We start from the raw sequence: 18,565 nt of genomic DNA, 5'->3' as shown, positions 1-18,565 counted from the left end.
AAAAATTCTGTTAAAGTGCCTAACCCTATCCCTGTCACAGAGGGAGCCATTAATACACAGCAGTAGCTGTTGTTAATAAGTATTATTGCTCTTTATAAATGTGCTTTTAATAGTATTTGCCGTATACGTTCCTCACATCTCGAGAGTTTGTGGATTTGTCCGGAAAGAGGTGAATGCTGTGCTTGGGCTGGGGCTGGAGGTGGACCGTGGGGGTTCCGCAGGTAGAAGCACCATGGGCCTCCCTACTTTGCATCCAGTCACCACGTCCTGCTCCCCACTCCCCAGGACCCGACAGGGACTCTTCCACACGTGGAAAGCTGGTAGGCTTTGCAACCAGTCCTGCTCTGGCACATTCTATCTGGGAGATTATGGGTGGGTCATTCAATGTCAGTGAGCCTCATTTGTACCTTGTTGGTAAAAACGGAGATAAAGGTATCTACTTGGCCGAGTAGCTGCTTGAAAAGGAAGTCACAGGGTAGAGTCCCGAGGAGTCTCTCTCAGTGTTTCCTGGAGGCTGTTGCCCACACACCCGGAACCCGGGACCGAATAGGATGAGAAGGGGCACCAAGACGGTGTGCCAGCGAGACCTCTCTGGGGTCTCTAAGCCAAACCGACCGTGGCAGTGTTGATTTTAAGACTGAAGAGATGACAGGCTGAGATGTGGTTTGTTTACCTGGATTGTTCCCAGAGGACCTGCCAAAGGGGTCTCTGCAGCTTTCGTGTCTGGGGGAGATCCTGCTGAGCCCTGGGGGTCTTCACCTCGAGTCTGGTCTGGAGAAAGCCCATCGCTGCTGCTGTCCTCCTCAAAGGCAAATGCATCTGCTGATTTGGAGAAACTCACCTGGTTACCTGAGGGAGCGAAATCCAAGAACTGGGTCAGTGGCTGACGCACATCCAAGGGCTTTTGGGAAATGCTTCAAGGTGTCATCCCTACTAGGAGAACATGTCTGTCTCCTTAGATCTGTCTCCAGTTCAAAGAAAGAGTGAAGGTACATTTTAAATCCTTTCTCATATATTTACTCTATATGGGAACTTGTGTTTATAAAAATGGCGTGTCTGTCAGGGAAGAATGAGTGATATATCAAAAAGTCTATCATTTGTTAAACTTTATTTTCAAGTTCATCCATTCCTTCACATTTTCTATGTGAACCCATATGTTTTCGAAACGAAATCAGGGGAGATGAAGGAAAGAAAAGGGGCCACTGAAGGCAGAATGAGGCCAAAGGAGACTGCAGTGGGCGAACGCCCCATCTCCCTCGGGTTTTATGATGAGAGAGAGAGAATTGAGATGACAACGTGCCATTTGCATCATGTTCAAATATAAAGCAGGGCACCCAGCACAAAATGTTTAGCAAACTGCTAATAAGGATAAGCTCGGACAGCTACTAAGTTTAAATTCCTGTCAGAATTCGCTAATGTCATCAGAGGTCCCACAGCCCCATTCAGCTAACGCATATCTGTTTACAAAAGCCATAAATGTGTCTCAGAAACTTCGGCATGATCTCTATTTTTTTTCTTATTTGGATTTCCTTTTCATTTCTCCTATCTCCGTGTCTGTTTTGAAATCCTCAATGGCTCACACACGCAGAGGCTTCCTCAGGGGCCTGCGTGGTCTTTGGAGGGGAACAGATAAACTGGCTTGGGGAGAGGGATTAGCAGATCAGATGGGACTACAATGACATCGTTATATGTCCCTTATGTTTTTTAATTGCCAAATTTCATCCAGTTTATGATCCGACTGCACGGTACAAAATGTGCTGAGGCCACATAGCACTTCTGACCCGATTCCAGGCACAGCTCTTCCAGAGGAATTTAGGTATTATCAGGAGGTTTTCCAGCCCAGCGTTCTGCACTCACAGCGACAAGAACTTCTGACTCCTGCTCTGTGCAGATAAGAGAGAGGAGCTTTCGCCGAGGCGACTGCAAAGGCAACGAGGAGCTGGAAGTAATGGAACAAATGTGGTTTGGGGCTTGTCATCACCGCCCCAGCTGGCATCTGTCACAAACCCTCACTCAGACATCGCAGTGTCAAATCAGGAAAGAGGCCGGACAAGGACAGGGCAGGTGGAAGCTCCAGTTGCTGGCCTGTTGGGCATAACACTAACCTGGAAAGGCCTGGGGACCAGCATTGCTGCTCCACCGCTTCGAGAATCCTTTATTACTGCTTTTCTACGATTATAAAAGTATTATATACTTATCATAAGAATTCATACCACACAAAGGGTACGTAATAATGTACATAATCCCACTTCCTGTTAAGAATTTGTTGCTGCTTCTAGATTTAATTCGATACATATAGCAAGACATATACACACATTATAAAAAGTATTTCACACAGATAGGACTGGGCGGAATACACTGTTCTGAAACTCGCTGTTTTTCACCCTACAACGTTTCCTGGAGATGCTTCCGAGTGCGCACAGAGAGATTTTCCTCAATAAAAATTTTTTGTAACAGTTACATAGTATTTCATCGTATTAATGGGAACTTTCATTTATCAACTTTCATTTTCAGATGTGCACTTTTTTTAACTGTAAAAATTTTGAAATAATAGAAAAGTACAGAGAATAATATAAAACATCTGTTTACATATCCTCTGAAATAAATAAATGCTAGCATTTTCTGATATTTGTGTCAGAAATCTATTCATTTTCTGAGAGGGGTTCCTCTGGGTATTTGACAAATGCCAACTTGTTCTCTGAGGTCAGGGGTCACTCTTCTCCCCCTTCAGTACTCTGGTCACAAACCCTTCCCTTTCTATTTTGCGTCCAGAGTTAGTTACACCCTTCCCTTCTTTTCTCACAGGACACCATGGACTCTGCAAATAAGCCTCTAATTGTCATTTTCATGCCAATTGTGAAAGAATTTCCATACCATTTTTCCTATCTCAAGGAGATTGTTTGCCTCAGGTCTTCCTAGGAAGTTCCTTCCAGTTGCCTCCATAAGGATGTTCCCACTGTAAACTCAACCCGTAAGTTTCTTTACTTCAGAAACCATATTTTCATTGAAATGTCAAGTCCTTCTTCTATTTGTGGAATTAAAGCCTTTGTCCTTGTTAAAAGGATTATTTGTGTTACTGGGAGCCAGGTAGGCCTGGGAGTGGAGGTGGGTGGGTGTCAAGCCTTCCCCACCTCAGAAATGGCAGCATTTTGTTGGGACTTACTTGGCATCCACCCTGAGCCAACACCATTCCCATTTCCAGAGACCCCTTCACGTGACTGTGCCAGCCCCTTGGGCAGCCAATCTTCTCTGCCCCGCAGGATCCTCCATCTGAGAGCTTTATTAGCTTATACTCCCTCCCGCCTCCTTCAGTCTAAAGGGTATGGCTCTTCTCTGTGTGGTCTGATACACATGAAGTGACAAAGACTTCCTCACCCCTGCCACTCTCCATCTCTACCTACACCCACACAGAGTATCATATCCCAAATGTGCACAAAGTGGAGGGAATTAGCCAAATTGCACCGTTGTCCAAATACTCTATCATGGGTAGAAATGTTACAAGAAAGTAGGGGGACAGAAAGAGAGAGAATGGTTTCTCTGCTTATCTCCCAACAACACCACTGTAATTGTTGCAAGTGGAGTGATAGCAAATGATGAAAATGGTAGTTTGTATCAGTAGTTCACTTAACAGTGGCAGCCATGAGAAAAATAATCCACTTTTGTTAGGCTTCATCATGGTCCCGTAAGTTAGAGCAGGGGGCGCACTTTCAAGATGAGAACATTGCAATGTCCAGTCCACTCAGTGATTTAGAGACTGAGCTAGGAGTGCAGATCCAGCCTTTGGACTCTCAGAGCCACCAGCAGAGGGGGTGGGGAAATCCATTACCCTCTCTGGAAGCCATCAGGTAACAAGTTGTTTAGGGAACATCGTAAGACCTGCTGGGTTGGTTGGTATGGAGAGGTAACACAGAAAATGCCAGCAAGTCTACTTTTTCTGCACTCATCACGTACTAAGGACATCTCCATATTCCACAACATCTTTTACTTGAGTGTTTGAGATTTGAGAGACTGAAAATGACATCCTGATAGTGGGAACAAAGAAGGCAGAAGATTCCGGGAAGGGTCATCATGATGATTTCACTGAGACTTGTCTCAGAAAGGGGTCGAAAGGATTGTGAAAGCCTTGTTGTTGCCACCAGTAAATCAGCATGCCCTTTCCACTTTGACACCTGGCATTTGATGACCTCAGGTCGAGGTAGTAGAATGAAGTAGAAAAGTCTGGAAGCAGAGTATCTGGAATAAAGGAGTTGGTAATCAGTCCCATTTTCCCCAGTATGGATGGAGCATTCCTCAGTTATTTTGTTCATTTCCAGCCTTCACACATTAAGAGAAATAGAGACCAGTAGGAGCATAATCAGATACGATATGGTGAAGAGACGGAAGGACGTTATCGTACCTTCATGGGACACAGTAGGAGAACTTTTCAAGGACTAGCCTGCCTGGTGAGTGCTCTTGGTGGTTAGACGAAGGAGACAGAATGCAGAGCAGTCCAAGAAGACTCCTGGAGGAGGTGGGGTTGAATGAGCCTGGGATAACTGTCAGCTGTGGATAGCGCTACAGAAAGCGAGGGGGGGCATTTGGCGGTAATGGGTAGAAGTGAAAGGGAAGTTACAGAGTGGTGATTAGCAGAATTGAAGTGGGAAGGGTGAGGAAGAAACTCTCCCAGCCAAGGGAGAGCATTATTTGGGGAGCCAATCCCTGGAGAGACACGGCGTCTAGGAGTCTAATTTATCAAGTGACATCAGTCATTTAAAGAGGTTCCTGCTTAAGTCAATGAAGAAGCCATGAGCACATGCAACCATATATATGAAGAAGCCATGAGTGCACATAACCACATATGGCATAGTTGTTTACACCTGAGTGAACAAACAGGGAGAGGGCCAAGGCTCTAAGTATGACTCCCGCCTGGTATCTATAAAGCACGATGTGCCAGGTCAGAATATGCTGACAGAAACATTGAGGACCACTTAGGGGCTGTCCAGGACAAAAGATCCTGGCATGGGGCCCCTGCCAATCACCACTTCCTCAGTGCCACAGGTGTTTCGGATTTGTGACTGCTAGGACAGAAGACGAGCGAAAGAGGCGGCACAAAGCAACACACTGGGCTCAGTCTCTGTTGATGAAGAGAACCACAACAGTGGGGAGGCCCCTGAGAGAAAACGGCACTCGCTTCCTTTTGAGATGATGTTATGTGGTGTCCTCTGGTCAATAAGAACTTGGGTTCTCTTCTACCACCTCAGTATAGTGTGACTGTCGGCAAGGCATTTAATAACCTCTTGGAGCCTCAGTTACCCCATCCATAAAATGAGAGTCATAATACCGGCTACCTCTCAGAGTTCTAAGGATTAAAATAACATAACATATGTAAAGCATTGGGCCCAGTCTCTGATGGCCAAGTGTTCGATAATTTCTAGCCGCTGTCATCGTTACTGTTTTTGTTAGGAGTATCTGCTTGTCTCAAGTTTACCATTACCAAAAATAAAAAAAAGACCACCCAGGAGGCAGTTTCTCCTGTGGTCAGCTTTGCAAAAGTCAGCACAACCCTAGAGCCAGAAAAACTGGTTTGTCGTGAGCACTTCATTCTGGGAAAGTGGAGACAGACCTGCCCCAGAACAGGGGTGTCACTGGAAAGGCTGCATGTTACTCCCTCTCATTCCTGGTTCAAGCGGGGCTCATGTGGAGAGGGACAAAGGTCACCTTATCTGGCTGCCTCTGGAACAACCACGTCTATCGGCTTTGTGTTGTGACCCTGGGCCTCTGCTCCAATCTCTTACGGCGCGAGGCTCCCTGGGAGCTGCTGGAGTGCAGGGTACTGGCTATTGTCCCTGTAGACACGTCAGGCTGTGTGATGACAAGGACCTTCTCGGGAAGCCCTGACATCATCCTCCAGTTATGCCCACGGGGCTGGCTCTGGGCACTGGCCCTTTGGGGATCTTGGCCTGGCGACTCCAAGCTTTCCCTCTCTCCCTTGGAAGTGATTAGATGAATGAGTCAGTTGTACTTTCCTCCGCATAAACATTTAACATTCCAAGATTAAAGTGAGATAATTGAAGTCCTAGTCACCTTTCTGCTACGACCCACACCAAGGGCTGGAAACCATGAAGTGGAATGTGAAAATGGACCTTGCCTGCTTATCTACTCGCAAGCTGGAGCAGTGTGCTGCATGAGAGCTATTTTAATTCATGGGCAGACCATCTCCTGACATCGTCCTGGAAGAGACTGAAGCAAAATCCATTTCCTAATGGAAGAGACAATCCACACGAAAGTAGCTATAATTTCAATGTGTCTCTTGCCTAACGATATTCCAATACTCTGAAGATACCACAGTCTGTAGAAGACAGACTATGCTGTCCGAAAAAGACAGAACCCACTGCTCTTGAAGGGAATCAGATGCCTTTACTATGTAAGTGGATGTTTGGAGGAATAAGGATTCCTTTTCCTCAGATTCCCGGCACTTCAGAAATTTGCCTTAAGTCTCTAGATATACCCTGATCCTAGGACCACAGGAGTCCAGGAAATACAGTTAACCTGCATGAGCACTGGTCCTGCATGAGCTCTTGAGGCTAACGCTCTGGGGACAAAGATCATCAGGTGTGTAAAGATAGGGTAGCACTGTCTCTCACTTCCTCTCTTCCAGAATGCACCCTTGCACAGCTCCCTCTCAGGGTTCTGGGGACCTCTCCCCAGCTGCAGGCCCAACTTGGGCGCGCCCTGCTCACCTCTCCATGAGGTCTGTGATCAGTCCAGCGGGCAGCCACAGCCAACTCCAGGACAACCCCCCTCCTCTCCTCTCAGAGCTAACTTTCCTTCTTACCACTCCCACACCCTCCAAAGCCACCAGCTCCCTGACTCTCCCTTCCCACTCCTTTCCCAGAACCCAGAGAAGTATTTTTCAAGTATGCTTTAGTGTGTTTCTTTCCCCAAGGATCATTTACACTTTGGAAATTATTTCCCATTATGGAATGATAAATTTCGTCCGTGAGAAAGTTGTGCCAAAGCAAACCCTTTCTTTTGATGCCAAAGCAAACAGCCCTACTATCTGGCTTAGAGCCACAGTTATTGTCTATTTGTCTTAAAAATGAATGATCCGAGAGTATCAAGACTTCCAGAGTCTCTGAAGAATAACTGGATTCTTAGTAAATAAGAATTTTGGTTTTGTTTTGTTATGAAGTCTGAGCCTTGGGGATATAGGTGAGCAAAGACTAGCACGGAATCTTTCAGAAACGTAAGTGGCAGTTGTAAATGGATAACTTCTGGACCAGTCCTGGTGGACTAGAAATGTTGCTTCCTCTGTTAAAGGGTTACAGAGATAAAAAGAACTGATTTATCTTTGATGATGGAGCTGTCTATTCTGAATCACAGGTTCGAGTTTTTAAAAAAGTAGCTGAAAAGCTGACTTAGCCATTCAGGTGGTCGCCTGGCCCAGACCAGGGCCCAAACCAAGGAAAGGGTGAGGACACTTTAGGAGGAGAGGTTTATCTATCGTGAGCTGAACTCCAGGATCCTTCACTGTTTGAAGAGTTGGGAAAGCCAGCTGGGGTTCTGTTTTACTCAAACAGAAGCCAGGCCTCGGGACAATAAACAGCTTCCTTGGTAGCTCAGGGATCATGCTGTCAAGTGAAAAAACTACTCAGATGACCAGAGAGAGAATTAAAAAGCTAGGAGGAGGCTCCAGGGCTCTCAAAACTGAGGGATCACTAAGTAATAATGACCCGCTCATAAGCTCAACAAGGCCACGCTAAACTCCAGCGTTTAATTTCTGTTTTCATAAATCCTCACTCCCTACGACATCATGTTTGTTGTATTCTGTCCTGAGAGAGTGTGGCTGATAGTGGTTGCCACATTGTGATTTATAATAAGAAATATATACTTGGTCTTCATTCCATGTCTGACATTGAGGTCCTAAAACCTTTCGAGATTTCCTAAGTGAGGAGAGCCACAAAGATATCTTTTGTTATGTTAACAAGGTGACTTTTGGACGCTACCTAACACGGGGCTGGTTACCAGGAGAACCTACCCTGTGATTAGAGGGTTGGAACTTTCAGTCCCACCTCTGACCTCTGGAGAGGGGGGAGGGGCTGAAGAGTAACTCCAGTCACCAATGGCCAATGATTTAATCAATCACGCCTATGCAATGAAGCCTCCTTAAAAACTTGGAGGACTAGATTCAGAGGGTTTCTGGGTTAGTGAACACGTGGAAATTTGGGGAGAGTGGTGTGCTCTGGAGAGAGCATAGAAGCTCCATGTCCCTTCCCCCACACCTTGCCCTATGCATCTCTTCCATCTGGTTGTTCTTGAGTTATGCCTTTTCATAATAAGCCGGTAATCTAGTAAGTAAGCAAGTTTCCTGAGTTCTGTGAGCCACTCAGGCAAATAAATTGAACCTGCTGAGGGGGTCTTGGGAACCTCTGATTTATAGCCGGTCAGTCAGAACTACAGGTGACAACCAGGACTTGTGTCTGGCTTCTGAAATGGAGGGCGGTTTTACGGCACTGAGCTCTTTACCTATGGGATCTGATGCTATTTCTGGGTAGACAGTGTCAGAATTGAGTTGCACTGTGGGACACCCAGCTGGTGCCTTGAGAATGGTTAGGTGGTGTGAGAACCCCGCCCCCTACCCCCCATACACACCTGTTGGGATTGGGTGCTTAGACCCCGTTAGTGGTTTTCTCTGAAGAGGAAACAGAATCAGGTGCACGCTCCTCTGAGATGCAGCCAGGAGGAGGCCCAAGCCTCCTGCTGTGGAAGTCAAATCAGAAAGCCCCCTATTCATCCACATTATGTCATTCTAGCCCGATGTGCCTATGTTTCTTCCAGCTGGAATCTGTAAAATGCTACCTGACTCAGAAATAAACTTGCAGGCTGGGAGCGAGATTGATAGCTGGCACGCAAAATGAGAGGGAATTTTCGGGAAAAGACTGCTGTGGTTGTTCAGCTGACTGCAAGAGGGTGACATCTGGAAATGAGAAGAAAACTCCCAGAGTGGGACCTGGTTCTCTGCCAAAAATGTCCTTCCTTGTGCTGGGAGAGGTTCTAGACTATTTTATTTAAGGGTTGAAGAATAGTTGGTCTTTAATAAAATCTGGAGGAAGGAAGACTATGATGGAGTGTTCCACTCAGAGCTTGGCAGAAACAGACACACAGCTGCAGAGAGATCTGGAAAATGTAAACACATCTGGAAAGGCACGTGGATGGGGGGGCGATAATACACAGACGCCAGGAGAATGCTACACAGTAAACTACAACCCTGAGTCAACACTTCCCCAGGGAGATGATCTGATCCCAAGAAGTGACAGATAGAAGAGGGGGCCGGAACATTGTCACCACTGGAAGGCGGGGGACTCATAGTGTTATCTCTACATCTAGTCTCTGAGCACTTCCCTCTGTCTTTACGACGTTTCATGTGATGCCATTACCTTGCCCATAACGACTCTTATGTACATTGAAAGATTACCTCAAAAGAGGCTGATGCATGAGATGATAACAGATGCTTAAGTCCCCATTACTGGTGCCCACTTCTGGACTTTCCTTGGATGAGGTCAACCTATCTCCTGCACCTCTTTCTGTAGCCCTTCCTTCTCTTTATTCTTCACAGATTCCTGCCTCTATCTTAAATATGACTGCGCGAGAGCCTCCTAGCCCTCTCCTCCCTGTGAACATCCTCCATTCCCCACAACCACCCTCTACTGGATGCTCTGGATTCCTTGTATCCCACACTACTTCTGTTTTTACAGCCCTTATCACCCTTTATTATGATACATAATTATTTATTATGTTTGTTGTCTACGTCTCCCAACTAGAATATAAGCTCCATGGAAGCAGAAATCTCTGTATCTTTTGCTCACTGATAGAGCCCCAGCATTTAGAATAGTGTCTGACATAGAAGATATTGCATGAATATTAAAGAAGAGATAAATGAATGAAAGGGCCATCTTATCTAGTCCATCAGCTTAAGTTACCTCTATCCTAAAGTTTCTCAAGTCCACAGCTCTAGACCAATACTCTCTTCTAAATTCTAGTTCCATAGAACCCACTGCTTACTTAATCCCTGTCCTTAGATTTCCTGTGGGCCTCTCAAATCCAACAATTGAAACAAGAATTCATCACTTCTCCCCAAATCTTTTCTTCTACTCATGATTCTGATCTTGATAAATGGCTGCCAGTTACCCAGTTGCCCAAGAGAGAAACCTAGGTGTCATCCTTGACTTTTCCCTTTGTTTAAAGTAATAAAGTCTACTGCTGATGTAATCATGCCAAATGAATGATCTCTCAGCTCCTGTTTTTTCCACACCCACTGCCATAACTCTTGTTCAGACTTTCGTTGATTCTCATCAAAGTCTAACAGCTTCCTAACAGTGCTCTCTGACTCTGTTCCACTTCTCCAGAGTCCACTTCACACTGCGCTCAGAGGAATCCTTTCGTACGCAAAATCCCCATCTCTTTCACACACAAACACAGTTCTGGCTCCCACTAGAAACCCTTCTAATGGCTCTCCCCTGCTTTATTATTATTATTATTTTAAATTATGTTCTCCCTTGTTGGGGAACTAAGTAAGTGCTTATATTTGTTCCCTTAAGTGATGAGAGAAGTTTGAAACTCTCTACTGCTTTGAAGACACAGTTTAAAACGCCTTTATAACTGACCAGTGCCACCTCTCCACCCTTATTACTCATCTCTACCCTTCTCCTTTCAGGGCTCAGCTAAGAAATCACATCTCCGAGGATGCCCTGGTTAGGTACAGGCATATACGTTCCCATTGTGAGTTTTATCCATTCTCTTCATAGGAATTACCACAAGGAATGATAGTTTTCTTCTTCCATGCCTCTTTTCTTGCTGAAGTAGGAAGCCCTTGAGGTCAGAAATGAGACAAACTCACTAACATGTCACCAGAGCCTAGTTAATTCTTTACATAAATTCTTGAATTGAATTCACCTTGAAAAAGAGGCCCCTCAGATAGGCATTATTATTGTGGGGATTTCAGAGAAGAGCGATTGAGGCACAGGGAGATTAAATCACTCCAAAGTCAGAGTCCAGCTTTGAAAACCAGGGCCATGGGTCCCAAAGCTCCTGCTCCTTCAGGAAGCTTCACATCCTGTCCGTTACTTTTTTTAACAGCCCTCATGTTTATTGCTTTCTATCCATTTCCACTGACTGTGCTCCTGCTCACACGGTCTGACTCTTCACCCGAACGGGTGCATATTTTTAAGCCATCCTGCTGCCTCCTTTTCTCCCCTCCCCCCCCCCCCCCCCCCCCCCCCCCCGTGCCTGAAGCGGATGAATATTCCTAAGCCTCAGCTCTCCTCGTGGAGATTCTCCTGCTCGACAACCCTGACTGAAAGCAAAATTAAATGAATTCAGGAAAAGACAGGAAACTAACAAAATTTATGAACAAATTCATGAACTGCTTCTTTGCAATAATAACCAATTAAAAAGAAAGACTTCTAGCAAGGGTAATGAAAAAGAGAGGGAGGAAGGGAGTGAATACACCAATGACAAAATTTGTAATGAAAATGGAGTGTAACCCTTGGTTCAGAGAAGCTGAGAACACCTGTAAGACAATGCCTTATAGAACTTTAGGCTACTAACTTTGACATTCAGGAGGATAACGAGAATTTTTAGAAAAATGTAAATTGTACAGTTTACTTTAAGGAGAAAATTTGAATACACAACTATGAACACAACTGAAGAAAAGTTATCAAAGAGCTATTCCCAGGAAAACAACTGAACCTCTCTCATTTCCACAGGTAGTGGTTTCAAGCAACTGATCACTGTGATTGTACTTAAACACTTCCAGAACATGGAAAAATATGGAAAGGTATTAAGAACTTATTTTGTGAAGCCTTGATATTTAAATCTGAGAAGAATAAAACAACAACATACACCAATATTATTTATGAACATGGTAGCAGAGAGGACTAGCTATCCATCAAAATTTATGCTCCCCTTCCATAGTGTAGAGATATTGCTGGGAAATCGCTGTTCAACCAAGAAATACCTTTCCCAGCCACATGTACTATTTTCACAATGGAATGGGAGTGGTAGGATGTGTTCATTTCCGGTAGAGGGTTTTAAATATGTGGGTGGGCCTTTTCACTCTTCCTTTCCCCTTCACTGGCTGGATTCAGAGGATGATGAGACTCTAAGGCCCAGGTTGGCAAATGATGGCCTGTGAGCCTATTGTCTGTTTTTGTAAACAAAGTTTTATTGAAACACAGCCATGCCCTTTGTTTACTGATTGCCTATGGCTCCTTTTGCTTTACAAGGGGTGAGTAGTTGTGACAAGCAGCTTAGAGAGCTTAGCTTATTTACTCTCTGGCCCTCTGAGGGAAAGTCTGCTACCCCTGCTCTTGGGGATGGTGCAGCAGCAAGACTGAAGAAGCCTGTGTGCCTGAAAGATTTGCCATTAAGGGAAACCTTCCCTGGACTGTTTACGAATAAGACATAAACTTCTATCATTAAGCCGCTGAAGTTTTGTGATTTGTTTAGCCGCTACCCTTAACCCAACCAATAATAAAATAGATGCAAAATCTCAGACAAAATACCAGCAATTTCTAGAAAAATTTTTTTTCCCAGAAACGCAAGGTGATTAGGAAAGATAGCAATACCACAGTACTAGATCAAAGAAGAAAATCCATGTGATCATCTTTTCATGCTTGTTGAAAGCGTTTAAAAAACTCAACATCTATCTTATAAACTACTCTTAGTAGAATAGGATAGAGAAATATTTCCTTAGAAAATCTATCTATGGCAAAAACTAATATGATATATAGAAAGTAATGATTAGAGAAATTCCCATTTGTGATAGAAACAAAACAAAATGTTACATTAACATAATATAACAAAAAACATAACATATATATATAACAATATAATACTGCTTTTGAAGCACTGGCAATGTACCAATAATAATAATTTTCTGCTATGTAATATATTAATAATGATTAAATTATATAACATTATTTATTGCATAATATAAAATAATATAAATTATATGTGCTTTATGTAATTCATACATAGAATTTTCTATATGATATAAATCTACATATGATATAAATATTTTATATATAATGAAATATAAGATTTGTATAATATAGTATATTGTATTCTATAATTTATGTAAAACATAATTTACAAATAAAAATATGTAATATATAATGTATAAATAAAACATGAAAATTATATATAACTTATGTATGAATATACTGTACATAGTTTTAAAAATGATATTAATTATGTAATATATTAATAAAACCATGATGTTGCTTTTTAAGCTATAGGCCAGTCCACCAAGGTAGAAATAAAATGAAACAGGAGGCAAATTTTCACTATTTGTAGACAATATGATTGTACATCTAGACAATCTAAGATAAATGGAGAAACTATTGGAACTATTAAGAAAATCTTCAAAGGTGCAAAATTAATAGGTTTCCCATATGTCAGCAATAATTGATGTGACTTGAGTAAAAAGCCTTACTAAGGGAAATAAAAGAAGACGAATTGGTGGAGAGAGATACTGTAGTTGTGCCTCAGAACAATTAATATATTTCAAACATATGAATTCTCCATAAATTAATCTATAAATTCACTGAAATCCCAAACAAAATTCTAACAAAACTAAAATTGGAATATTTTAAATTTTCTGATTTTAAATTTCACCTAGCAGATACATACGAGAGTAGCCAAGAAACAGAAAGATGAAACCAACATAAAGAAACTTGTGGAGACAGACACTAAAACAAATCGTAAAACATATCGACAAAATTGTGGAAAAATAAAATTAGACGTGTCTCTTAAACCATGTACTTAAATAATTTCATACACACTAAAGATTGAAATATAAACATGAAGTATCTAAACGTTAGAAGACAGTATAGGCGAATAATTCTATATTCTTGAGCTAAAAAATGTTTTTAATTAAATGATAAATTCAGAAACCACTAAGAAGAAGATGAATGGGTTTAACTATATGGAAATTAAAAGCTGCTATAGGTAAAATACACTGTACACACAATAATGCAAAGGATGAGCTGGTCAAAGGATGCAACACCTGTGACAGATGGAGGATTAGCATTTTTTCCTCCTTATATATAAATAGCTTTTCGAAGCAGTAGGGTGAGAAAATGCCAGTAGAAGAAAGAGGAATAGCCACGAATTTCCAATGACAGAAAACCACATGGAAAAATATAATCTCACCATAAACCAAAGAATGCAAATTAAAATGAGATCTTTTGCCTATCATATAAAAAGCAATCATAAATTTACACGCATGGAATAGAATGTTTTAAGAAATTAGAAGAGATGCCCAATGGAGATCTTTTCCTGTCGTAGATCTTATCAGAGCAAAGATGGACACAGTGCACAGTTGAGTAGGCTAGTCAAAGTTAAAGGCACAGGATAATTAGCGTGGACGGAGAGAGTAGAGGAGAGGCCAAATCACAATGGGATATTTAATGGGCACTGATGGGTGAGCGTACTGTCCCTTCTAGAGTTGATATTTTCATATTTACATCTTCCAAATACAAAATTCATGTGGCCTTTGAATGGGTGGGTGAGAGCAAGATTTTAGAATGTGGATAATACACTTGATGATAAGTTTAAAAATGAACTTGTGTTCAATAAAACGTCTTTATACATACTTTCTGACAATGTGTCGAAACATTTAAATGTGTATTGCTTACTAAATATCAATAATCTCAGAGCTCTCTGTGGGCATCATTGGAAGGAAATCAGTTTGCCTATGGGGATGTTAACTCCCCTTTCTTCCTTCTATCGTAGTTTTCCCAGGTCCACCCCAAAACCTCTGTGAATGAATTCAGTGCACTCAGGCTGTTTGAGTTTATTTGGTCTCAATCGTTCAAAAAGTCTACAAAATGATTTTACACAGTTTATGATAGAATTAATGTTTATGTCTCCTCCTTGAGTATTTGTACCTCACCCTTTTAGAACACATGAGGGTTGTCAAAGAGTTTTCCCGTGCTTATATAACCTGAACCTCACTCCCAAGATCCTATGAGTTGGGCCTAGTGGATATTGCTATCTCCAACTCAGAGAGGTAAAGGGTCTTGGGAAAGCCTCGACAACAGCAGCCAAACTGGGCTTAGAGTTCAGGTCTTCTCACTCAGGTCCAGTGCTCTTTCCACTCTAGGAATCCACTTCCCTCTAAAAGAGGAAGGCTAATGAGGGCCGTGACTCCTAAGTGATGGATCCCTGTAGAGGAGGTATTTTGAGGACCACCTCAAGTCGGGTTCTCAACCCGTTTGACTAAAACACAAGTGGTCTATGTTAACCTGACCTTGGAGGGTGAGTAGATGAGAGTTTCTTCCTCACTCTCAGGACCTCTGGCTATGGGGAATGTTCTGGGACAGCAACCCACAGCATGACTCTTGTCTAGCGAGAGACCCTCACCCCCAGTGCGCCAGCCTGTCAGCGCCATGGCTGCCCTCAGACCTTGGAACACGGAGAGAAGCGTGCCATTTGTTGTAACTACCTTTTATGGCCTCTTTCACAGCAGAATCAACAGGGAGTATGTTCTTCTCCACCAGCTCCAGGGGCCCTGGCCGGAGAGCAATCTTTTCATTGAGATCATCGGCGAGTCGGGCTCTTTTCAGCTTCATCTGAGCAGTTGGAATAGACCTCTCTGCAGTGGAGGCTGAGGGGTTGAAATGAAGAGCATCAGTTCTAGAATTCAATGTTATTTTTGGGTGTTTTTTTTTTTTTTTGCTTTTGTAACCAAAGCATTGCATCACATTGTGCTCTATCATCCTAATAATTTTTCAATGCAATCATCATCATCTCCCATGGATTAGCAGCAACACTAGACACTTCCAAATAAAGGCAAATAGAGAGTCAGATGCCTGGAAAAGTTAGAGAAACTTGCTTTGTGAGGATTTTTGAAAAAATGTGAAATTTGGCTATTCTATAAGCAAGCAGTCCACAGAGCCCACGTTGCCTGCTGACCCTAAGCTCCAGCACTTGGATGCACATCCTGTCTGTATGTTTCCCGGCACAGGCCGAGCCTGCAGTGAATATTATCTATTATTATAATTAGTTGTAGTAGAATGACCTCTTCAGGGTCTTGTACTTGTCGATGTTGTGATACTGACTGATTCAAATGTCCAGGTCAGATGTAAAAGAAAACAAATTCCTTTCAAACAGTTATTTAATGAAACAGAGGGATTTTTAACAGTGAATTTATCCAGCAGGCAGTTTCCCCTCATTCAGAAGGTGAGCAAGGCCACTAGCAGAGCCCTAAATCACCGCTCTGTGCCCCTTGCCGTGAGGCCCTCACCAATTTCTGTGGAAGAACTTGGAGCAGAATCTAGTCACCTGGTTGGGGCTCTAATGCAGAGCTGTAAGTTAAGATTCCATAAGAGTTTGTAGCTTTACTGTCAACTTTGCAAATTTAGAAGGTGAGATATTGACAACACAAGTCTCCCAGCCCCATTGTTCTATTATTATCAACCTACTAACCCAGGCCTAGTATCTGGCAGCTGATCTAGAAATCTCCGAACAGGAGAAGTCTAGTGATGTTTAATTGCTGCAACAGGTCAGACTTATCTAGAAACTGCATCTGCAAAGCACTTGACGTGAGATGGAGAAAACATCAATGCTCCAAACCAAAGAATGGGCGTGCCTAAGCCTAAACCCTCTCCAAGTCACCCTGCAGGTCATTGCAAGGGCTTTTTGCTAACCCCTCTGCCTCAGGGATCTTTCTGAGCCATCCTGTGATGGAACACAGGATTAATCAGAAAACACTCCTTTCTTGCATCTCCCTGAAAGATGGTCGTCTTCATCCAAATGTCTCGGTCGGGTTTTGCAAGCTCGCCACAAACTCAATCCACTCCCCTCACCACCTGAGGTTCTCCCTCACCAGCCCACCACCCCAGCAAGCCTCGTCTTCTTCCTTCTCTCCCTCATGTCTTACTGAGTTCACTTTCGCACCTTTGTTCACTTAGCTTCCCCACCCTGGAGTGCTTCCCACCTTCTCCCAACCACCACCGTCTGACACTTCTTTCAGATCTCAGCAAAGAGCCTCTTAACTCCTCCTGCTGTTACTGGATCCCTTTGGCTGTGACTGCCTGTAGCAGTTATAAGCATTGGCCATTACTCTTATATTACTGATTCTGAAATTAGATAGTGAACTCTTGGATGGCAGGCGTCATTTTGTATCTAGGGGATTCTTGGTGCTCCAGGGGACTATTTCCCAATTTCTGTTGGGGAGAAGAGAAGATTCCATGGGAATCACCAGAGACACACAACTGGACTGAGACCTCTGTGATTCACAGCCTGATATTTTAATTCAAGACTGTAATAAATAACATTTCTTATGCTTTTTTATTTGCCAAGGAAGATTAACCCTGAGCGAACATCTATGCCAATCTTCCTCTATTTTCTATATGAGTCGCCACCACAGCATGGTTGACAAGTGGTGTAGGTCTGTGCCCAGGATCCGAACCCACAAACCTAGGTTGCTGAAATGGAGTGCACCAAATCCTACCTCTAGACCATAGAGCTGGCCCCTCTTATGCTTTTTTGATTATAGTATTACTACAGACTCATTGTCATAAGTGTGGAAAATGCTAAAAAAGTATACAAAGGAAGCAAGGCATTAGAAAATTCCCCACTTAGAGTCAAATGTTTTTAATAGGTAGGTGTCTTGCTTAATTATTTCCATTTATCATTAGGGCTATTTTTTTAAATCACAGAATCTGACTGTGAAGCCAGTTGATGTTATGTTTTTTCATCCCAGAATTCGACTGTAAATACAGGGTTTTTTTCTGGTCTTTTCTCTGAACGTCATTTTGTAAGCCTCCTTTTATTAAATCATTATTCTTTTAAAGCTTTATTTGTAGTGGCTGCAAGGGTGATGCATGATTTATTCATCGAAGCCTCTATTGTTGGACATCTCACTGTTTCCAATGTTTCACCATCTAAACTAACTTCACAGTAAACATGACTGTACATAAATCTTTGTATGTCTGATTATTTTCTTTGGATACACTACTAGAAATTTATTACTGTGCTAAAAGGTGGACACATCTTAAAAGAATTTGATATATGTTGGACAATCCTTCTGTGCTCAGAGAGAGTCAGAAAGTGGCACAGCTAAGATTGGAACCAAGGTCTGATACCTTCTTAGCCATTACATGGCTTCCCAATTTGATTGTCTACTGGGGCCGAGAATGACTAGATGACTGCTCAAAATTGCCCCTTTGTAATGGCACGGGACACTTTTTAAGAGGACTTAGTAACCGTACAGAGACAAAGAACTCTGGAAAAAAGGCCCACCATTTGACGGGTTTATGATTTTGCGCAGCCTTACCTTGGAGTATGTGCATATTAACCAAGTCACCACGGTCGGACCTGTTTCTGACCTTGCGCTTCACGGTGTCTTCAGTCTGGAAGCACAATCACAGAATAAATTCTGATATTAACCTCACACAGGTGAATCACCCAGTTTTAACTTTAAAAGAAACCCAATTTCTCTCAAAGGGGAAAAGTATTCTTTTTATGACAAATGGAACATAAAATAGAGAAAAATATCTCTAGTCTCCTATCTTTGATG

The 18,565-nt window shown here is 42.7% G+C and overlaps 1 protein-coding gene across 8 annotated transcripts in view; it reads right to left on the bottom strand.

Moving 5' to 3' along the window:
- Positions 1-18,565, bottom strand: part of MYOCD (myocardin) — a 90,519-nt gene that overhangs the window by 24,482 nt on the left and 47,472 nt on the right. For all 8 annotated transcript variants that reach the window (XM_005597794.4, XM_014728806.3, XM_014728809.3 and 5 more), the window contains 3 exons: positions 18,323-18,398; positions 15,488-15,649; positions 674-849 (listed from right to left, as the gene is read on the bottom strand). In XM_005597794.4, the coding sequence (XP_005597851.4) occupies positions 674-849; positions 15,488-15,649; positions 18,323-18,398 (414 nt within the window). The remainder of the gene's footprint in view (positions 1-673; positions 850-15,487; positions 15,650-18,322; positions 18,399-18,565) is intronic.

The sequence above is a fragment of the Equus caballus genome, chromosome 11 (genome assembly GCF_041296265.1).
Source record: "Equus caballus isolate H_3958 breed thoroughbred chromosome 11, TB-T2T, whole genome shotgun sequence".
Lineage (NCBI taxonomy): Eukaryota > Metazoa > Chordata > Mammalia > Perissodactyla > Equidae > Equus > Equus caballus.
This window is presented reverse-complemented; position numbering and strand designations above follow the sequence as displayed.